Source organism: Sphaerodactylus townsendi, linkage group LG03 (genome assembly GCF_021028975.2).
Source record: "Sphaerodactylus townsendi isolate TG3544 linkage group LG03, MPM_Stown_v2.3, whole genome shotgun sequence".
Taxonomy (NCBI): domain Eukaryota; kingdom Metazoa; phylum Chordata; class Lepidosauria; order Squamata; family Sphaerodactylidae; genus Sphaerodactylus; species Sphaerodactylus townsendi.
In genome coordinates, this window is record NC_059427.1 from 29,940,198 (window position 1) to 29,964,072 (window position 23,875).

Genomic DNA, 23,875 nt, shown 5'->3' on the forward strand with positions numbered 1-23,875 from the left:
TTTGCTGAATAATCTGTGTCAAGGTTCTGTTATCACGAACCTTTGAAGTGGATGATCTGATTTAGCTCAGAAGTTTGGACCATCTTGTGATATACAGGTGTCAAACTTGCGGCCCTCCAGATGTTATGGACTACATTTCCCATCATCCCCTGCCAGTATGGACTACAGTTCCCATCATCCCCGCCAACATGATGCTGGCAGGGGATGATGGGAACTGTAGTCCATAACATCTGGAGGGCTGCAAGTTTGACACCTATTAAATGGATTACTTGGGTCTAGAGTGAAAAAGTAATTTTGAATCAATTGTGAGTGCAAGTTGTATATGTCTCCCTGTAAATCCAAATAGTGAGAAACGGGCGATGATTTTTCCACCATGTATTTAAGTAATCTCTAATCGACAATCCCAATGTGCTTTTTACTTGCTGTTATTCAGCAGGGAGACCTAGGGAATGGGAGCATATATCTGTGCACATAAATGATATACATCTGATTACACGTCTGCATCCCCACTAATTATGTTCCACTGAACTGATTTGATGCTCTTCTTTAAGTGGGTGCAGAAGTGTTTCCTAACTGGAGCTAGTTAGTAGTAGTGGTATGGAACTTACTAGATGTGATCAGAGCTGAATTAGGGCCAAGGTTTTTAACAGCATCCACACTAATTATGTTCCACTGAACACAGGACATAAATATTAGCTGTTGCCATCAGTTTTTTTAAAAATAACATTTGAATTATTGCCAAACTTGGTTTCAGTTCTAGTTCCTCCATAAGTGATTTTATGATCTGATCTTGAATTAAGCAGCTGCTCTTATGAATGGAATGCGGGAAACAAGGCTGAAGTCCTTGCTGATAAAAAACATTTTTTTAAATGACAGAAATCATTGCTGGAGCCTGTATATGTTTAACCTTGAGGTTAATGGATAAGACTAACATAGTTTGATTAGATCTATCAGACAGTAATTGCATGAAAAGCTTCTGACTTTAGGGAACCTTTGTTAAGGTCATCTGTGCCACAGAAGCCCTGTACACTTGCAGAGAATTCTGGGGCACGTTCTTGCTCATACACAGAGGTCTTGCTGTCACTCTATAGGATGTCTCAATATACCCGACCACCCCTGTGGATGCACATAGCAAGGGAAGACTGAGAATACCACTGGGGTTGTGTGGTAGGCTAAGTTCCCATTTCTTCTGAGGAGTCCTTGGTTTGTTAGGAAAACACAATTTAAAAACGATTCGCTTTAACAGGACGTTGGAATTCAGCTCTGACGTATTCCTTCCCTACCGTCACCTGGAACCCGGCAAAGGATTTGGCTTTTCAAGCCTATATGGCAGTAATAAATAAATCATGTTAGCACCAAACCAGTGGCTGTTAACACTGGCTGAAAGAGGTCACGTGCCATTACAAAACAACTGAGACAGAACTACTGATACAGCCACGACGAAATGTATGTTCACTGAGTCTGTGTGGCAGATTGCTTTGTTGCTGATTTTTTTTTTTAAAAAAAGTAATAATCACATTATTTTCTTCAGAAGAAATTAGCTACAAAATGCCAAAAATACCCCCAATGAAAAACCATTTAGCACCTTATGATGATCAGTGCAGCTGCTAACCAGAAGAGAAATGACTGGATGAAAAAGTAAACAATTGGGTATAGTGACAATAAAAGTTATCACCTTTGTCATAATGCTACATATAATGTAGAGTACGTAAAATGCAGTGGTTTGACTGCAGTTAAAACTTTTTTTAAAAAATTAAAAAAACAGGATAAGCAGCCTTAATATAAACATTTTACGTACAAAAATATTAAATCGAAAATAAATAATTCGAGACATAAATATTATACTTTAAAACATTAAGAATATACAATATATATACACGCACCCGCAACCACACACACACACACGCACGCACGCGCGCACTCAGGCATACACACAGTGAAAGAAGTACAAAGGTGGAAGGCAGAGGTATTGCTTAATTATCCTTCATCTGTCTTGCTTCAGCTACAGGCATTCGGAGACTCTGGGAATAAAATTGGAAAAATAAATAAATAAATGCAGAGTTCTTGGTTCCCCCTAATTAATATTGCTTCCACATGGACAGGTTGCTTTAGAGTAGCATCTGAACCAGAGACATTGAAGTTGTGTTTTTTTTTTAAACAAACTCCTAATTTGTTCTCTTTGGCTAATTATGGGGCGTTTCCCCACTTACCTTTGCTGCCCTTTGCTGTGCGCTACTCTCAGCGCGCGGCATCTCTGGCGCGCGCCCGGGCGTCCCCACGAGTGCGTGGTCATCAAAGGAGCGCCAGGGATGCCGCGCGCGGAGGGGCAGCAAGAGCGGCAGCGTCGGGGCGGCTGCACTGTCGCCGCCCCTGTAGTGGGGAGTGCCGGGGGACCCCGCGCTACTTGAGGAGAGTGGCGCGGGGCTTAAGGTAAGTGGGGAAAGGGCCATGGACGGGGGAGCTCTCTGCCCTGCTGTGGCATCAGGTGCGTGCCTGAAGGGCTCTTGCTTTCTATGGGGAAAGCCAAGAGCAAATGCAGCAGGCACGCAGCCACTTCATTGTACATCGGTACAAGGAAGTTTGCCACGCCGGGGTTCAGTTGCCAGCGTGCCGTGGGGGCCTCCTGCATGATTGGCCTTTCTGTGATTTCCCTGCTCTGCCAAAGTCTCTCTCAAACCTGGTATGGTATGAACCTGTGGGAAAGGGAGGGGAATTGGAGGAAGGGTGCCCAACCCGCTTCCCCTCTTCTCTTTCCTGCTTTTTGAACAGGTGTCAGAACAAGGAAAAGATATCTCACAATACTAGAACCAGGGGGCATTCATTGAAAATGCTGGGGGGAAGAATTAGGACTAATAAAAGGAAACACTTCTTCACACAACATGTGATTGGTGTTTGGAATATGCTGCCACAGGAGGTGGTGATGGCCACTAACCTGGATAGCTTTAAAAGGGGCTTGGACAGATTTATGGAGGAGAAGTCGATTTATGGCTACCAATCTTGATCCTCTTTGATCTGAGATTGTAAATGCCTTAAAAGTCCAGGTGCTCGGGAGCAACAGCCGCAGAAGGCCATTGCTTTCACCTCCTGCATGTGAGCTCCCAAAGGCACCTGGTGGGCCACTGTGAGTAGCAGAGAGCTGGACTAGATGGACTCTGGTCTGATCCAGCTGGCTTGTTCTTATGTTCTTATATGAATATTAACCAGCATTTAAGACTGGGTCAAAACCAGGGCTTTAGTCAGGCAAGAAATAGGAAAGGAATAGGAAAAAGTAACTTGTTAATGTGCAGACATCTTCTTTATTTTGATTGGTCAGTGCTTGGCTTGCTAGCGATTGGTCAGGCTGGGAAGTTGTGGACAAATTCAGAGGAAATTCAAACATTCTCAGTATACGTTCCATTAAAATTTCCCCTGTCATTTAAATCTCAATAAATCAATTTCTTCAATGAATGTCTACATCTAGCACACGACCACATTAATTGCTATGTAGTTCAGCCAGATTAATATCTGGGATAAAGGAACAGCAACCTCAAGAGTGGGCAGGAAGTCAAACAGTCTGCATGTCAAACAAACAGCTTTTAATTTTAAAATTCAGATAAATTATAATAATCTGTAGTAATAAATGATCTGAATACTTTGTAATAATCCATTCTCTGAAGGGGAACTTACCATTGCTACAACACTTGGACATCGAGGCCAGCTCCAGACGACGGAGTACACTTTCCACAGTAACCCCCACATTTCCCTATTACTTTGGTACCATCCTAAGAATAAAATACAAAGTGTATCTCAAAAAGCAGTTACATCCCCTGGTACGCTATCAACCTCAACCCAAGAACTTACAGATGAAAACTGAAGAAATATATAACGCTAACATATTTTTTTTGGCGACAAGAAAAGAATTTTATCTGATGATTTTTTTTGCAGTTTCCCATAAATAGCTTTCCCCCCCTCAAATTTTAAAACGATGAGCAAATTAAACCTTCTGAACATTTCCTCTACATTTCAACTGATCTTCAACTTTAGATCATTAGCCATATTAATGTATGCCGGAATCACAGCAAAAGTCATCTGCACCTCCTCAGGGGATCACACGGCTACGCTGACTTTGTATGTTTTTATATTCTAATACTGCTCCAGAGGAAGAAAATCTATCAAAGCTGGATCAAGTGGAATGCAAGACGCCCTATACTGTTTGGCGTTGTCTAGAGATGGCATGCGAACCTTTTGTGCTTGATGCTATTGATCTGGGATGCCCTGACCACCTCTGATGAGCATCCCAGCTCTCTTCTGACATCCGTACTTCAAGAGCTGCACTTCAAAGGGGATCTAAGTAAAAGAGATGTCCTACATCGATTGCTTGCTTGCTTTTGTTTTAATTTAGTCAGGTGGGATTTCCTCAGCCTTTATGCTCGGCACTGCTTTGGATTTCCTAGAGGAACTTCCCTTCTGCACTGTTCCTTCTCAGATAAGCCTTATTTTTTTATCATCATCATTTTTTACTTGCCTTGACTTCTGTTTCACTTTCAACAGCTGAGATCACTCAAGAGCACCTCGAGCAGAGCTGCTGTTCTCTTGCTCTTGGCTAAGCAAACACACGCAGTCCTGTGAACCATTAATTTTCTGCTGTTGTGCATGCTTGGAATTCTGTCCGGAGCCCTGCTTGCAGCACAGAAGTTGAACTTCTGACATCATTAGGCCCAATTCACACATTCGTTTCTAACCCACTTCAAATGGCTCTGAGAACCTGGGTTAGTGTGAAGCAGCACACTTCTGATGAGACAGGAAGTTCTTGAGCAAGCTGTTACAATTCACCGTCTGCCCCAACTTCCTGCTTATTAGTGAATTTTGCTAAATGGCCTTCATGAGGATGAGTTTCGATTTATATCCCGCTTTCCGCAACTGCAAGGAATCCTAAAGCCATTTTCAATCTCCTCTTCCTCTCTCCACAACAGAGGCGTAGCTGGGTCAGAGTGCGCCCGGTGCGCACTCTGGCTTTTTCGACCCCCCCCCCCCCGCGTTGCGCCCCCCCCCAACACTTACTTTAGAAACCAAGCAGGCTGGAGAACAGGCTTCAAAGGCCCAGGTGGGAACTACATTTCCCAGAATCTCCTGGGAAATGACGTTCCCACCTGGGCCTTTGAAGCCTGTTCTCCAGCCTGCTCCGTTTGTAACGTAAATGTGGGGGGGCACTACGGGGGGGGGAGTCCCGCAGGGGGGTCGGGGGGGTAGGGGTAGGAGTCTGGGGGGAATTTTCCGCCCCCCACATGACCCAAAACCGTGCACCCAGTGTGCGGCGCACCCACCCACCCCCTGGTGGCTTCGCCGCTGACAACAGACACCTTGTCTGTGGGGTAGGTGGGGCTGAGCAGAACTGTGACTAGCCCAAAGTCACCCAGCAGGCTTCAAGTGGAGGAGTGCGAAAGAAACCCAGTTCTCCAGATAAGAGTTTGCCACTCATGTGGAGGAGTGGGGAACAAAACCCAGTTCTCTAGGTCAGAGTCCACCATGCTCTCCCGTTACACCAAGGTAACGTTACACCTCTGGCAAGGTGATTGTCTCTGTGCATAGCTGGCTCCAATGGATTCCCATCAATGGTGCAAGAATTATAAAGCTTTTTGAATGCTGAAAAGGAATGCTGAAACTATGGAAAAATGGCCATCATATAATAATTCACGTGTTTTAAATAAAGGCTTCCAGTACACACTGCAACCGGATTCAGGGAGAAGAAGTGGTGATGGCAAGGAGCCAGGCTTTAAGCACAAGAAGGCACTGGAAAAGGTAATCTCTTTACTACTTTATTATGCTCAATAGCACTGCTAGAGTAAGCTCCCTACTGCATATTTCCTGAGGACTCAGACAACTAATTAAAGAAGTGTCTGCGCCACTGTGCTCAGTGTTTTTAGCTTCACGGTTAAGCAGACCCACTAATTAATTGCAATAATACAGATCAAGTTGAATTTACTCCAATCCACGGCTCCAAATCCACCAATTACAGACCATGCTTCACAGATCTGATGCCTCACATCAAACACCAAGAGGTTGTTCTGACCCGCCTCTCCCCATCCGTTGAAGAGTATTTTCACGAGGCGCAAGGAGGTACGTTGAAACTAGATGTGGCAGGTTAACAGGTAAACATTGCATTTGGGTTAAACGTAAGAGCGTTCCCTTACTGGTGATTTTGTAATTTCCGAGACGGCGTAATTCCCCTGGGAAAGCCATCTTGCCGTCTGTGTTACGGACAAGCCAGTTCCAGAAAGGCTGATGCTAAAACGCCCCTAAATAAATAAATGGACAAGACATAGATTAGATCACGCACGTCCCCTGAAGTGATGGATAACTGACAGAGTGCACTCTTGCCATGAAAAAGTAAATCTAATTCTGAATGGTGTTATTGCTACACCCCACCCCTGCCCCCCATGTCCCAACAAGCCACAGTGTCATTATTCTAACAAGATCTCCCCGGCAATGTTTTCAATTGTTCCAAGCCCTCATAGCGATTAGCACATACTGTACAAATCACAGCAGGGGTGAGATTAAGCATTTTTTCCCCCTCATTTGCAGCTTACTGGCAAAAGGCTGCTTTGCTACAGATGGCCAATGGAGGGCATTCTTGTCCTTTGCCTAGTTGAGCTTCGTTTTTTAAAATGTTCTGTTGGTGCTGGAAAAAGTCAAATGCAGCTCGCATCGATATTGGAATCACTGAAGAAGCGGCTGCCTTTTCCCGTCCCCACTTCTCCAACCTAGAGTGGCGATTCCTATTTGTCATTATTTTATAAAATGCTGCAAACATTCAGTTCGGAGGCAATGCAAATCCGTGGTTTATTTCTTAGCATGATTTAACAGGGAAACCAGGATTTGGTTCACAACCACCCAAATGGCCCAATCTGAGGCGGGAGCCAAATGGCATCTGGAAGTGGTGCAGGGCCGTGCCGGTGCACTTGCCTCCTCTGATGGCATAAAGGGCACCCATGCGGGCAGAGGGGGCAAAGCCACCAGCATCCACGCCTTTCCCACCTAGCCAACCGGTACCAACATCTCCTCTTGGCCTCTGGAACAGAGTGAGGGGTGAGGAGTGGGAACAAGATGGTACTCCTTTAAGAAGCCATCTATCTTTGTATAATCTGTTCATTAATTAATGGTTTTAGAATATGATTGGAAAGAGTGCCACTGCGAAGCTATGTTAGTGCAAGCAGGGTGGGTGTTGAGGTGTTCCCAGGGATGTTCTCATGCTTCCATGCGACTACTCAACACCAGGATGAATGCCCCTGCACTGGCATAAATGCCTCTAACTCTGGCGTGACGTTTACACCGGCACAGGTGTTGCGCTGCCTCCTCAGCTGTTTCACTTCCCCCCCCCCCTTTGGATCGCACAGTACATTACATAGTAAGAACATACAAAAACCTCAAGAAAACTAGAATTATTATTATTAATCAATTAAATGTGTAAGCTTCTTCTCCCCTCGTGGGCTCAGAGCAGCTTCCATCAGTAATAACAGCGGAGTCACAAGGATACTGCTGGATGGCCCTGGGGGAAACACCAGCTCAGTTCATAGTCTGCTTGAAGCCAGCCCTCACTGCCACAATCTTTTTTCACTCCCACTGCTGCTATCCACGGGCGGAGCGAGGGAGAACTGCGCCCTGCACCCCCGCCATGCCCGCACCCTGGAACGCCCGGTGCGTCGTGCACCTCCAGCCCCCTTAGTGCTATGCCACTGCTGGTAGGGCGCTACACCCAGAGGTGGGATCCAGCAGGTTCTCACAGGTTCCCGAGAGTAGGTTACTAATTATTTGTGGGTGCCGAGAGGGGGTTACTAATTGGTGATTTTGCCACGTGATTTTTGCCTTAGTTACGCCCCTCCTCTCAGAAGTAGCGCGCAGAACTTGAAGCAGTCTAGCAGGAGGTGCACCGGCGTGCGTGGCAGCCTGTGCCTGCGCACATTCGTTTCCCGCCCAAGGACCGACACAGCGGCTGCATCCTTGCCACAGCCCCGCCCAGGAATGCCCTGCCCCCGGAATGCCCAGCCATGCTCCTGTCGTGCCCCGCCCAGCCCCATTGGCGCTACGCCAGTTTGAATCCCCCCACCATGGAAACCTATTACTAAAAATTTTGGATCCTACCACTGGCTACGCCCTACCAGAAGTCAGAGTGACAAATCCCTGCGCTTACTTTAAAAAACTGGGTGGATCATACTTGCTCTATATAGTTTCCTAAGCTCTTGAGGGCAGGGATACTTCAAATTTCACCACAAACATGTTTCAGAGTTAAACCTTATATGTTCAGAGAGATTAGTCAGACATGACCAAATCACCCAGCTTCTTCGATGAGTGCTGAACAGTCACAAAGCCAGCAGAGCAATATTTGGTCAGATTTTTACCAAACTATGCACACGTGAGTGACTCAAACCCAATAGGTGGTCATTAACACCGCCAGGGACTACACAAACAAGCATCGAAGAACAGGATTTCATTAACACGTAGCGTTTATTTAGGACTGATTTAATTGTCTATTTAAACAATGGCCTGCTTAGTGGAGAAATTATGCGGCAAAGATGGGGAACGGGGGTAGAACTCAATAAGGCTTTGTGAGAATGTGCATTTGCTAAAAACTGCTTGTGCTGTATCACAGGTTTCAGAAGGAATACAGAAAAATAACATGACAAACAGCCACGCACAGGCCAACCAGTGGTTGAACTGATCACTAAAAAATCAGTTCCCTGTTTCCAATCAGTTGTGAGCCAAACTGAACAATGTTCAACATCCCTTCTTGGAAAAATCTGGCTACCATTTGTGTTTCCTCATTGCCAAATACCCCAAAACGATAGGCACATTCTAATGAGAGAAGGATATTTTGTGAGAGTTCAGGAAACCTTACAGGGTATGTGTGGCTTGCCACGCGGCTTTAAGATGCCTGGGGAAGTAACAAGAAAGTGGCAGTCAAGGGTGTGTTGGTGGGATGGGACACTGGCGAAGAGAGGCAAGACAATGCTGTGTCCTTAATCCACTGCCTAAATTAGTCTCACTAGCCCTGATCTTGGGAGAATGATTCCTTCACAGTGCAGTATCTTAAAAGTCTGCACAGAGGAACACAATTAAAGCTTTTGATACTGTAAACCGAAGGGTAATTATCATAACCACAGGGTTCATATTATCCGCTTCAAGTATCGCAGGAATAATATGGTTGTGTAACATAGCTACTGCAAAGCCAATGCCATCAGCTGTCACAAACCAGGATTACCTAATGGAAGGAAACGACTCAAATTAAATAAAAAATTGTGCTCATTCTGCATGCCCTCTCGACATTAGCTTGGGCGAGTAAGTTTGGCTTTGCTTACCAACAACGTGACCACCTACTTTCCTACTAACAAAGCAACACCATCTCAGTTAACCCATGTACTATGTATTATGGCTGTCCCCTGGACTCAGTTATCTCCATTCTGAGAGATGTCTAACAAATGGCGCCAATACAAAGTAAGATGTTTAAGAACATAAGAACAAGCCAGCTGGATCAGACCAGAGTCCATCTAGTTCAGCTCTCTGCTACTTGCAGTGGCCCACCAGGTACCATTGGGAGCTCACATGCAGGAGGTGAAAGCAATGGCCTTCTGCGGCTGTTGCTCCCGAGCACCTGGACTGTTAAGGCATTTGCAATCTCAGATCAAGGAGGATCAAGATTGGTAGCCATGTTTGTGTATTTCTGTGCGGCTGCGGTCCTTGCAGTATGATTGTCGAGGTACCTGTGGGCACTTGGCTGCACTGTAGCAATCCCCGGCAGTGGCAAAAGGAACAGGTCGTCCATCAAGCGTCTGCGCAAACTGTAAATCGGTCGCTGGGAAAAATATTTGACGAAACGCAAAGAGGCAGAGGGAGTGGAGCAGGGGCGGGGGGTGGGGAGGGGAAGAGAAATCCAAACATTTCATCATTATTAAATACAGCACACCTGTCTTAATGCATTAATCCTGCGACTCCAGTGGGATCCTCATAGAACAATGCTGTTGTCAATTACACGGGCGACTGAGCAAGAAATGTAAACATGCATGTGTTTTAAAGCAGCCGTTCTGTGGGGGACCTTTCAACCTTAAGAATAGAGACATTCTAAAAAGGCAGGGGTATCAACATTTTAATTATCACTTTACACTGAGGAATTATGCTCAGGACACAGGCATAGCTCGTATTTTCCCTACCTTTGGTCTGCTTATTTTTTTCATTTTGACTTGTGTTTTGCATCGTGTTTGACATTTCAGGATTGTCTTGGGAGGGACCGAAAGAGCAGAGTGACATTAAGAAAGGCTTCTCCTAAAAAATTTTGTTTGGAGAACGGCTGCAGTGAGCTTCGACTTTGGTCCCAACAGTGTTTAAAGAACTGCAGCCTAAGAAAATATCTCCCTTTTGGTCTTATTCAAAACTAATTTCCAACGTTCGGGTACTTTCCCACTGTCTGCAGGGCTAACTCTGGATAAAATAGAAACAAGCTAGGACATCGCTGCTAAAGAGTACAATCTGCCTTCCATTCAATCCACGGGGCCTGGAATGCAAAAGGAACTCTGGGAAACGAATCCTGGTTTTGCACAAAATGGAGTCAAATATGAAGCAGAACTTCACGAAGTGACACGATTAGAATGTTGCGAAATAAATAAATAAATGGACGTTGCTGGAGACATCACCGGCTGATTGTGTGGCAGGGCGGAAGAATTCACAGCCACGGGAAGACCTTTCCCCCCCTTGCCTGAACTGAATAATAAAGTGCTCATTATTGTGATTTTAAATGACACTACCTTTCAAGTGCAAGGTAATGCATTATAACTTTTTAACCCAGGCCATGAAGGGATACTGCTTGCTCGACTAGCTTAGTTTTAAACAACTAATGGACAAGAACAATTAAAAAAGAGAGAGGTTAATGATAAGGCCCTGTTGGTACTCACTGATTATCTGCATAGCGGTCAGGTCCAGCCTTACTTTGCCGAAGGCAGAAAATCCCGCAGCTGTGTAATCCTTTCTGCACTGGCAATCTTCTCTCCTGCTCCCATTATACGGACATTCGGTCGGGTTATGTAACCTGAATCAAAAGAAAGTCCCTTTTCTACTTATGACAAGAAATAAAACACCGGGAGCAGAAACCAAAGTATCATCAAATACGGGGCAGCTGATGTTCTTACCTATAGCTGTAGACTTCAGAGAAATTCTCCGCTTCACCATTGACAAGAGTCACATATTCTTTGGGTCTGTCAGACTCCATGCCAGCGCAATATATCTATGAGAAATGAGGCCGCAATTTCATTACTGGCTACTGAATGCAGGATTAGAAAATCAAAAGCTGGAGCACGCCAACAAGGCGGACATCACAGCAGAACCGAACCACCTGTTATTTAGGTTCTCAAACAAAATTAAAAGAAAATTACGGAACCAGAAACTAGTTTTAAGTCACGTGTCCCTAACTGAAACACGAAGTATTGAAAAGAGTGTGGGCTACCTACCATTTCCCCAAATTCTAGAAAGCAGGCATCTTACTAACCAAGAGAATACCCTCGTCTCTACCTTGCTGCAAATGGAATTGCAACCCTTTACAGCACAGGTGTCAAACTCGCAGCCCTCCAGATGTTATGGACTACAGTTCCCATTATCCACTGCCAGCATCATGCTGGCAGGGGATGATGGGAACTGTAGTCCATAACATCTGGAGGGCCGCGAGTTTGACACCTGTGCTTTACAGCAAGGACCGCCCAGTTCTTTCAGAAACGCACAGGTGAGAGGCAGTGCAGAAGGGCAATCTGTAAAGTAATCAGATCTTCCTTTCCTTTTATTAAAAAGCTCTTTTGGCTCGAGGTCTTAAGCATGAACATCAATACACTAAAACAGAATGAAATACATAGCATCTGACACGATTTCAATGCTCAAATCCAACTTTCATAGGAAGCATTAATTAATTAAATTTCACCTTGATAGCGCCTTAAAAAAATACCACTGCAAAACATTTGGCAACATATTATTATTGGATCTGTATCTGCCAAAAAAGGAGGCAGAAGAGTTTGGATTTATACTCCACCTTTCTCTCCTGTAAGGAGACTCAAGGCTCCCTTCCTCTCCTCACAGAAGACCCATTGTGAGGTAGGTGGGCTGAGAGAGGCCCGAGAAAACTGTGGCTAGCCCAAGGTCACCCAGCAGGAATGTAGGAGTGTGAAAACACATCTGGTTCACCAGATAAGCCTCTGCCACTCAGGTGGAGGAGTGGGGAATCAAACCTGGTTCTCCAGATTAGAATCCACCTGCTCTTAACCACAACACCACACTGACATTGCCCAGGATTCAGCAGGAAGCTGATATTTGATCAGGAGAGGCATAATCCAAAGAGGGCTGGAGAAGGGAATTGCTTATTGCAGAAACAGAAAACAGAGTTGCACTGACCTGCAAAAGGTGTCCATTGAGGTCTTCAGTGCAGACATACATTGGGACTGCACCTGCCTGCAGGCCTGCTGTCCAGGCGAAAGTTTCTAGCCTCCAAACTATGGAGGAGATGCCCTTCCCCTCTGGAGGGAACTAAATGGCCTTTTCCCACTTAAACTGCTACATGCTCTGGAGAGGTGCCCCCTCTCCCTCAGTTACCGCTTGCTGTTGCCATCGCTCACTGAAAACCAGCAATAATAACAGCAAGAGAGCTCACAGAGTGAACCTCTGGCAGATGGGGCACGTCTGAACATTGTGAACTTCACCCAAACAGAGTAAACGGGAGTCTTGTTCATCAGTAAGAGTCATCATGGTTGAGAATCCAGCACATTTCTTGAACAGTGCTTTGGATGCCATCATTCCACTGGGCCTTAGACCTGTGCTCAGATTCCTTGGGGAAAATATTTTCAAACCCTTCCAGACATAAAGAGGGAGGAAGGTCAGTGAAAGCTACCCCAGCCAGGTGAGGGAAATGAAACCCTGCTCCTCCTTTACCTCACTGTCCTGTAGTCCATTGCTTCTCAACATTTTTGTGCTGTCCGCCTCCAAAATCAGAAGTGTGGGAAGAAGCTGCTTAAAGTAATCAAGCAGGGAGGTGGGAGAAAAAGGCCTAGTTCTCATCAGAGCCGGAGCTAGGGGAAACTGGGCTCGGGGCAAGCGTGCGCCTTGCACCCCTGCCATGCCCCCACCCTGCCACCGGAATGCCCCCGCACCGACGCGCCCCCCTTGGCGCTCTGCCACTGGTTCTCATCTGCATGCTGTAAGTGTGTAAAGAGCCACCTTCACTTACACATGAGCAGAATACTCGGACAAATTAACAAATGCGCATGAATGCTACCTCAGCCACCTGCAGCAACAGCAGTAAGACTCACTGCAATTCAGGAACAAAAAAAGAAGAAACGAAGAAAAACATCCGACCGCAACTGAAAAACATGGCGGAACAAAGGAAGCTTCTAGACTTGATGACTACAAGAAGAGAACTGAGGGAGAGGGGGTGCACCTCTCCTGAGCATGTGACAGTTTAAGTGGGGGAAAACTGTCACGTTTCTTCCAGAGGGGAGGGGCACCCCCTCCATAGCAGACTAGAAACTTTTACCTGGACTGCATGCCTGCTAATAGATACAGTCCCAATATGGGGTCAAACTGAAGACAGAAGATGAACGTAAGTATCTTGTACATGACTGTGTACAAGCATTGACCAGATCGATTACTCTTTTCCTGGATGTCTGCATCGCTTTCTGCTAGCCCACAATCAGGCCCATAAGATTTCACGAAGCCAAAAACTCTATAGCAAAAAATGTACAATGGGATTCAAACACACCTTTAAGAGCCTTCCTTTGACAGTAAGGTAATATTCTCCATCTTCACGGATGCCTTTGAGAGATTTTACTTCCTTACAGCTCGTTGGTAACTCACCTAAATCAGAGAAACGTTGGTAACTATGCAGCAATGGAATTACTGTGACAGCCTGTTGTTTTAAATTAAAGATGCAATTGAGTTGGATTGGCCCAATTAAATATATCATTCCATTTGTTCTGAGTCTCTAAAGCCCATTAACTGCCCAGCTAGGCAGGATCCTGAAAATCCCAACCCCTCCCACCAACAACAGCAACAACAATGTTAATCAAACAGAGAACAGCAGGATGTAAAACTCTGTTCCAACCTAAATAATACCACCAAATTGGAGCGGAACTTAATACCTAGTCTGGCTGCTTAGCTGGAATAAGCATACTTCTTGACTCAGTAATGACTCACCATACTTCCTTGAGCTTTAGTATACATTTTGTTATACCCAGCTTGGTATTCTTTCTAGCTTCTGTACCAGGGGTATCAAGCTCTCTTCTGCAGTATCTTGCTGCTTAGAAAGCGTGGTTATTTTACTAGCTGGCGGATCTGTCGTTATTTTGTGGGGCCGTTCTTTTTAATTTTTTTTAAATAAAACTTTATTGCAAGTTTCAATAAACAAGAACATTAACACACGTGCATGTTTAAAAACAGTACCGATCTCAGTCCACAGATCAGAGAAAAAAGCACTCAAGACCCGAGCTCGAGAATGACATAAATCGTATAGAACAGCTCAGACCTGAATGGGAAACATTCAACACAGCAAGAACGAATAAACACCACAATAGCTTTCCGCTGACTTTCATCTCTGAACTCAAATGCATAAATCAGGATTTTATATATTTCCCCGCAGAACAGTTTGCCAACTATTTGTTTCTGACTATAACAATTTTCTTGGAACTTTCCTTTAACTTGTAACTTCTTTATCATCATAGTATTATTCAACATATTGTCTTATTAATATATCTTTCGTTCCTATTCCTCTAATCCTACGGTTGACAATTTTACTTTAAATTGTTCCAATATGTAAATTCATAAAAGGAGTCCAAGTCACATTAAACTTTCCAAGGAGCCTTCTCTTAACAAACAAGTCAATTTATCTAGTTCAACTGTGTTCCATACTTTTTTAATTCATTTTTCTACAGTGGGAGTTGTCTGTAGTTTCCAATTTTTGGCCAAGACAATCATGGCTGTGCTAACCAAATAAAGAAACAGAACGTTGTTATGCTTTACTCTTTTGTTATTACTTAACCCTAACAAGTATGATTTGGGAGTCATTTCAAATTTTACTTTCATGAATCCATGTCCAATATTCCCACACTTTCTTGCATTGCCGCCAGAAATAGAAACAAAGGTTTCTTCTCTCATTTCACATTTAGCATTTTTTATTCATCTTAGATAATGCTACTGGAGCAAGATACCCCCTATGGAAGATTTTATAAAAATTATCTTTAAAATCCATACTCAAAAGTGAATTTGTTAACCTTTTTCCATAGTTCGATCCATTCATCCAACGGAATACTTCTTCGAATATTTTGGGCCCATTTGATTGTAACTTCTTCCTGTTCAGTTTTCAATGATAACAGATGCCTATACATTTTCTCTTTTAATGTCATCTTCGCACAGAATTTCTTCAAAGGTCATTTTATTTTGGCTAAACCCCCACTTTTTGTTATCTGCTTTAAAGTATTCTGTTAATTGAAGATAAGTAAACCACTGGCATACCTTCCCTTGAATTATAATCTGGTCTCTGGGTTTCAATCTGACTTCTTTACCCATCCTCTTTATAACATCTCCACATCGTAAACAACCTCTCTCTTCACTGTTTTCCTTTATTTGTAAAGCTCCCATTCTTGACGACACAGGAATGCCATTAGGGAATCTATCCTTAAATTTCATCCACACTTTTAATAGTGGATTCCTGCTAAAATAATTTCTGAAGTTTTTAAAGCTTTTGCTTTTTTCTGTCCATAAGCAATTATGCAGCCTTTATTATTATTTTGCCCTTCTGTTTTCAGCAATCTGTGGTTTTTTTTTAGCATACTCCACTCTTTTAACCATACTAAACCTCAAAGTAAGTTTGTACGTTGGAACTGCCCTTCCTCCTCTCTCCTCGGCATCTATCGGTGAAGAGCATTTTATCCTAGGTTTTCTTCCACACCAGGGAAATTTCATCAACTCTTTTCTCCATTGTTGGAACGGATTCTCTGTGAGTACTATGGGGATGTTTTGAAATAAATATAATATTTTAGGCAAGATATTCATTTTGATTATTGCTCTTCTGCCCATCAGGGAAATCATAAGGGGTTTTCCCCCCAATTTTCTAATTAATTTCTTATTCCTTTCATATTTTCTTGTAATCAATCTGAAAAAGTGTGTTGTTGTTCTTTTCCATTATAACCCCTAAGTATTTTTCTCTCTAAGGCGGATTCCGCATGGGCCAAAAATAGCAATGTGAAAATGGTGTACAAGGGTTTAGTCGGGTGTAAAAGGGTTTTCACCATTTTCACACTGTTTTCACACTGCTGTTTTTGGTCCATGCGGAATTTACCTGTGTTTGGCCAAATACTGATTTTTACTGTAATTCTAATTCTTCAATCCTTAAGTTTTTAATCATCATTTTTGTTTTTACTTGGCTAATCTTCAAACCAACTAATTTTCCAAATCTGTTTACTTTTCTAACACCATATTAATTTTTTCTAGTGGTTCATCTAGGAATAGAAATTTACCAGGTCATCTGTGAACGCCCTAAGTTTATAATTTTCTCCTTTTATTTTTATTCCTTCTATCTTCTTATTATTTCTAATATCACTGTTTAAAACTTCTAAAGTCATTTTGAATAATAAAGGAGATAAGAGGCATGCTTTTTGGACTGCAAATGAATCTGTCAGGTTGCTACTAATCAATATTTTTTGTTTTTGAGATGAATAAATAGCCTTCCCCACTTGTTGGTAACACCCTTCAATGCCCATATTTTGCAGGACTTTAGTCACAAATGCCTAGTTCACACTGTCAAATGCCTTTTCTGCATCTAAAAATATCACTGAATTATTATTTACTTCAAAACATTTATTAATTTTTTTTCACATAGTTGTTTTACTGTTTCATTCCATAACAACCACTCCTTCAGTCTCCAATTATTTTGTTTCTGACCAAGTTTTATTTCCCACTGAATTGGGTTGTGATCTGATATCAAACCAGGTAGAATTTTCTGTGTTGGAGTGCATAAACATCCCGATGTCGATCCTTGTCTATTTGAGAAAGAAGTGAACTCTTTTGCTTGCCTTTCTTGTTCCCTCCACACACCTTATAAACCAAGTTTCTGCATTAAATTTGTACAGTAGTGGAGAACCTATGGCACTCCAGATATTCATGGACTACAATTCCCATCAGCCCCTGCCAGCACGGCCAATTAGCCATGCTGGCAGGGGCTGATGGGAATTGTAGTCCATGGAATCATTTTTAGTGGATACATAAATATCAACCCCCAGTAGCTCATCCTCTTGCACTGTTATTTCCAGTCCCAGAAATCCTTCCCCCCTGTATCTTCAAATATTAATTCTGGACTTTCACATTCTATGTTAGCACTTTACAACCGATTGTCTTATTATTTAATGATTAAGACAAACTGAAAAATTAAATAATAACAAATGATAATCAGAAATCACAAAAAAGCAGACATGTTTAAACAATCCCCAAAAGAAAATTGACCACTCATTATTTAGTAATTTAGCTACAATTAAATCTTTTTTATTCCTCGCCAAGAAGTTCTGTGCTTTCTTGTGCTGTATTTATATTATATGTTCTTGAACTGTCATAAAAGAGAGTCCTTCAAGTTGGCCCCATTGAAAGTTTACTTCTTGTTTTCATAAGATTTCCACCAGGAATCCATTTTCCTTTATTTTTCTTGGTATATGTGTTGTTATTTCCTTTAGTACAGTCATTATTTTTTCTTCAATGATTAATTTCTCAGCTGGATGATGTCTAATGATTTCACCCCTTATTACTTTTCTTGAGAAATATATCAGAATGTGCTGATACTTTTTTTTCTTTTGCAAATCTTGAATTTATGTGATACATTCTGTCTGTCTTGCTATCTATCTTTTCAGCCATCATTCCAAGAAAAATAGCCTGGGCTTGGATTATTCTTGCTCTTAAATCCTCATTTTCTTGTTCTTTTAAACCTCTAATTCTCCAAGATTTTTCTTTTTGTTTCAGTTCTAATAGGCCAATATTGTCTGCATGACTGTCTACTTGTTTTTGAAAGATTTCTAGTTTGTCTTTGAACAGTTCTATTTTTTCATTTGCCTTTTTCAGTCCATTGTTTATTTGGTTTATTGAGCTTTCAGTCTTCTTAATTGGTTCTAATTCTTTTTTCATCTCTTGGAGTTCAGTATCTAGTCCACTGAAACGTTCTTTTGTTTCTTGTTGAAAGTTGAAGTTGGTTCAGCTGTCATTTTTTCTGGGGTCTTTACTTCTGCTACACTATTTACCTTTATATTATTCTTCCTTGTATTTGCCGCTTTTCCTTATTTCAGGGTATGCCTTTCAGTTTACTAGTTAGACATATAATATATGCCTGCTTCTTCCCATCTTTCTTTGCCTGTGACTCCTTTTTAGCTCATTTCTTTCACACCCACCGCCTACTCACCCTCTGTAGTTCATTCACACTTTGCTTCTTCTTGCTGCTCTTTCCCTTCAAACATTTTTCATTTTAACTCAGTACCTTTAACTCAGTACATTTACTGTTTAAAGCCTTTTGTTATTGCTATTCGGATTCTTTAGTGCCTTTTGTTACTTGGAGCCTTTAAACTCTCGCATGCTCTGCTGACATTACTCGTTTGTCTTCTGATACTTTGTGGTTTTTTTCTTCATTTACTCTCAGCCTTCTCTTCGCCTTCCCTTTCTTAAAGGCATGGTGTCCCTTTAATCATTATTATTTTATATTTCTGGTTCTCCTTTCTCTGCACTTCTCTTTCTCAGCTTAAAAAACCACTTATCCTTCTTGTCTCTAATTTCCTCCACTTCCTTTTCTCTGTGACCGTTCCCCACCAGAGATCTCTTTACCCTACCTCTGTTTCTGCTTCAGGGTGAAGTCCCGGTAGGTTGGTAGTAATTCTTATTACTCAAAACGAAATAGTTATTTTTGCGGTTCGATGTTTCTCCATTCGGGCATTGAGATTCTGCTGTCATTCTTTTTCAGGTGTCCTTATTTTATGGAAAGTTAGGGTTGCAGGGCTTTTCAAGCCATCACTGCTGCGAGATAGTGTTTGTTCTCTCTCAGACTTCCACTTCATGTCCCAGAGACTTTTCCTGCCTCTGGACATTGCAGTAGGAGTCCCCAAGAGACAATATTGAATGCACTGAACACTCCCCTTTCTCCCATGGAGGTCTTTTTTTTGGGCTGAGCTTCCCCACAACTTTTGTAGCAAGTGAGGTTTTTCTCTGCTTGGGAGAGATGAGCAGCCTTCTTTGACTCCTGACCCAAAAGTATTTTGTGTGGCTTCTCTAATGCCATCTTCAGAGCGTGAGAACTGCCACCATGCATCTCCCTGACACACCATAAATATGGGGACAGATTGTCCAGTTGCATGAGTAGAGACCGGAAGTGGGTTCTTCTCAAACTAGCATCACTTCAGGTTCTAGGAGGAGCTATGCTATAAACTCCTCCACAGTTACTTCTGACACTATTTCAGGATGGAAGAAGGAGCTACTCAGGAATGGCTCCTGAATCTATGAGGGAACTGTTAGCACTGTGGAAATACGAGCCAGAGAGACCCAGAATGGTTTTAAGGTGAACAGTGTTGGACTAGGGACTCGGAAGTCCAGTTTCGACTCTCCCATCTGCCAGTCATTCTCTCTCACCCAAACTTACCTCACGCCCTCCTTCTGAGAATAAAATGTAGGATAGGAGACAATATATACTGTCCTAAACTGTTCGGTGGAACAGCAGAATAAAAATGTACGAAATAACTTAATCGAACGGGAAAGGTCCATATCTGCTAGTGCCTGAAGCTTCATTAAGTAGTAATGATATAACTTGTCCTTTCTTATACCTGCACCATTTTGTGACCGTTAAACACATTATTTAAAGACATAGGATACTAGTCACAAACTTGAACAGAGAAGCCCTTGAGTAGACTATGTGAAAATAAAGTAAAAATACAAGGAAAACCATAGTAAATACCAGCAAGGTTACCCCTGTAATAATCCCAATAATTTTAAAATATTTTCCTTATAGACGATCAGATCTTTGCAATCTGCATGCTCGCCATTGTCAGCTCTATGCATCTATTCTACTTTCAATCAAACACAGCAGCACCTACTTAGAGTAAATGGCTATCCTCTGGCAACGTGGAATCACAGCCCCTATCATATTGGGGAAAGGATGCAGAGTAACTGCTGTTAATTTGGGACTAGTGCAGTTTTAAAACTAACACAGTTTTACAGGAAATCATTTGGAAAGCCTCTTACATTCGTGAATATTGCGGCATGTTCTTCTCTCTTCAGGTTTCAAATCATCAAGGCATAAATTGCTTGCCTGGTCATCATTTGTAAGGCACTGAACTGACCGATGAATTACACCAATCCCACAACTCACTGAGCACTAGAAAACAAAGAAAACTCGTGTCAGTTTCATTCCTGAGACGCAAAGAGATATTTTGCAAGTCTGGGCCAAGATGAATTGTGTTTTCAAAAACAAAACCAAGACAGCTGTGTGGAATGATTTAAAAAATTAAAGGGCGGAGGGAGAAGGGGATGTATTCTTCAATTGGCATGCAGATTCTTGTATGTAGTGCGGGAAACTGCATACTACCAATCATATTTACAAACAGAAAGACTTGCTGTGAGACAGGCTGCTGTAGCTATGTATGCTCAGGCAATCCAATATACCATTTGAAAGAAGGGGCTAATGGCGGAACTCTAGCACTACGTTTCTGCAAAGAAACGCAAACTAAAATTCACTTACAGTGACTGCACAGTCAGAACAGGTACTTGGGTTTCATGCTTTGCAGTATGTCCAAGGACACAACATACAATCAACTCACTCAGGCGTATTGTAGTGCTGTGTAATTTTTTTTTCTGAATTCAGGGACCAGTTAGTGCTTTCCATAAATTAAAAAAGTTTCAGAAGGTTATGGAGCTGTGCTGTCTCAGACACCAGTCCCCTGATATCCCCACTCAGAGAGCCAGTGCAGTGCAGTGATTAATAGCGGTTTAGGATCTGGGAAGTCCAAGTCCAAAGCCCCACTCTGCCAAGAAGCTTGTTGGGTGACACTTGGACAGTCATTGTATCACTGCACCAGGAGCTCACCAATGGAAGTATGTGCTACCCATAATGCTCCCATGCAGTCACCATTTCAAGTATTGTCGAAGGCTTTCACAGCCGGATTCAACTGGTTGTGGTGGGTTTTCCGGGCTGTGTGGCTGTGGTCTGGTGGCGTAGGAGGTTAAGAGCTCATGTATCTAATCTGGAGGAACCGGGCTTGATTCCCAGCTCTGCCGCCTGAGCTGTGGAGGTTTATCTGGGGAATTCAGATTAGCCTGTACACTCCCACACACGCCAGCTGGGTGACCTTGGGCTAGTCACAGCTTCTCGGAGCTCTCTCAGCCCCACCTGCCTCACAGGGTGTTTGTTGTGAGGGGGAAGGGCAAGGAGATTGTAAGCCCCTTTGAGTCTCCTGCAGGAGAGAAAGGGGGGATATAAATCCAAACTCTTCTCTTCTAATGTTTCGCCTGCATCTGTGGCTGGCATCTTCAGAGGTGTATCACACAGGGGAAGTCTGTTACACACTGTGTCCAGAGAGAAGGGAATGTTTTGGGTATGGACAATATGTACCCCAAACATTCCCTTCTCTCTGGACACAGTGTGTAACAGACTTCCCTCTGTGATACACCTCTGAAGATGCCAGCCACAGATGCAGGTGAAACGTTAGGAACAAGATCCACCAGACCACGGCCACACAGCCCGGAAAACCCACCACAACCATTTCAAGAGTTTGCATGCACCAAAGCTATACACATGAAAATATCTGTGTGCTGCCCATGCCACACAAAACAGAAACCATGATGTTGACTGAATCGCTCCCATAGTGTCTACCAGCCCAAAATTAAACAAAAGTTAGTAACCCCTTTATCTTCCTCAGTTGCCCAAGGGGCCATACTGCAGAGGAACAAAGATAGGGCATTATTAGGAAAAAAGGAAGCGTTTCTCTCTCTCTCTCTCTCTCTCTCTGTAGTAAACACTCTTTCTCCCTATTTGGTTGTTATGAGCCCTCAGCACAGGTCAGGCAGTGTTAAAATGAAAAATAAATAATTTAAAAAGAAGTACTAGAAACATACACTTCCCCAATTTCCAACTCTCCACATTGCCAAAACAGGACATTCACCCAGGTAACACGAGTCTACATTTGCAGGTTGCGTGCCAGGGCAGTTGATGGTGTTCTGATAACCGTACTCATAATGGTCCTTCCCAGTGTAAATTTCACTGCAGGAGACCAGCCGCTGCCTGTAGCCTTCTCCACACGTCACAGAGCACTGCAAAATAAGTACGTAAATAAGAATAAAAAGTGTACTGTCGAACAAAAAGAATAAAAAAGAATAAAAAGTGTTTGGGTGATATGACACAAAGTTAAAACCATTATTTTATTGTCTACCAGCTCCAGGCATGTGAAACTGTATGGACAGGATGGGTATTTAGGGGTTGGGAATTACATAGCCCCATCTTTTCCCATTATGTTTTTCCTGCCCTTAACCACTTCCATCTTCTGTTACTTAAGAACTAGTGATGATGGGCAAACTGCCCCCTGTGTAAGTTATTATTGGGCTGCCAATTATGAACTGCACTAGTGGAAGTTTTTTTAAAAAAATATTTTTACCTGGAGCCTTACAGGGGCTGCCTTTTCTGTCTTTTTCTCCTGTTGCTTCATAGGAAATGAAGTGCATGGGAATGGAAGCAAGTGACGCATTGACTAGACCATTGTTCCCTTTCCTTGCACATGCTCTGTGCATCACTTGCTGCAGGCTTCATATTTACCACACTGAGATCCCTTGTGGAAGAGGCAGAAGCAGCAGCTCTGGAGCTGCCTACCAGTTTACATTGACCCGAAGCTTGTCAGTTTCAGCAACCAGGATAGTGGCACCAAAATCACCTAAAGGATCACACATATTCGACACCTCTCTGTGTGGCTACTGGCCTGGGCTGCCAAGCCCACTGAATGACAACTATTCAGGCATCAACACTGGACAGAATTTCAAAATACATCTCATTTTTAATTGTACACGAATAATAATTTAAGGCTAGAGGGGCTGACTTGTAATTGAATGATTACAGCGCTTGGTTAGAAGCAAGAGAAATCTGCATGACAAACGCAACTTTGAAAGTACTGTCGAAGGCTTTCACGGCCGGATTCAACTGGTTGTGGTGGGTTTTCCACGGCCACACAGCCCGGAAAACCCACCACAACCACCTCTGAAGCTTCACAAACATCGCTACTTCGGACTGTACCCTTCAACCGACTGAGTACCCCCCTCACTTTGCCATTGTTCATTTCCCTCCCCCTGTTAAAGTCACCTTTCCAATCAAAAGGAAAGTGTCAGAAATGCATTTATTTCCTTTCCAACTCCTACAAATAGTTCTGAGAAGAAGGGAGGACTATATCTCTTTGACACACTGTTCTCCCGCCCAACCAGTTCCCGGCTCCTTTTGACACAGTGTAAGCAAGATAATATGACAGAGACAGAATGCCGTAGACTGGATTGGAGCCAAATGTCATTTTCTTCTAATGGGAGGGACATCTGTTCAGTGGAGTGAAACTTTCCAATCCCCCCCCCCCAACTGAGCTTCCTGAAATGCTGTTCCTGGGAGACAGGGGACCCTCAGGACCAGTAGGAGAGGTAAATGGAGGATCTGCAATGAGCGTGGGGAATTGGCAAAATGCTACAATGTTTGGATCCACCCTGATATCAGCCGGAGATACAGGGATGAAAGAAATGCAGCTTTTACGCTGGATGAAGTCTCAGATCAGACGCTATAGTACAACCTATGCTGCTATCCCCCCTTCACCTCATTCGACTTCATGCAAAATTATGT

At 43.1% G+C, this 23,875-nt stretch overlaps 1 protein-coding gene across 2 annotated transcripts in view; it reads right to left on the minus strand.

Moving 5' to 3' along the window:
• Positions 1-236: 236 nt before the first annotated feature.
• The window catches only part of ADAMTS9 (ADAM metallopeptidase with thrombospondin type 1 motif 9), a 211,691-nt gene continuing 188,052 nt past the window's right edge, over positions 237-23,875 (minus strand). For both annotated transcript variants that reach the window (XM_048491555.1, XM_048491554.1), the window contains exons 32-40: positions 22,126-22,320; positions 20,257-20,389; positions 13,760-13,854; positions 11,154-11,248; positions 10,920-11,053; positions 9,735-9,826; positions 6,171-6,275; positions 3,667-3,761; positions 237-2,021 (exon numbers count right to left, since the gene is read on the minus strand). In XM_048491555.1, coding sequence (XP_048347512.1) covers positions 3,672-3,761; positions 6,171-6,275; positions 9,735-9,826; positions 10,920-11,053; positions 11,154-11,248; positions 13,760-13,854; positions 20,257-20,389; positions 22,126-22,320 — 939 coding nt within the window. In that variant the 3' untranslated portion in view covers positions 237-2,021; positions 3,667-3,671. The remainder of the gene's footprint in view (positions 2,022-3,666; positions 3,762-6,170; positions 6,276-9,734; positions 9,827-10,919; positions 11,054-11,153; positions 11,249-13,759; positions 13,855-20,256; positions 20,390-22,125; positions 22,321-23,875) is intronic.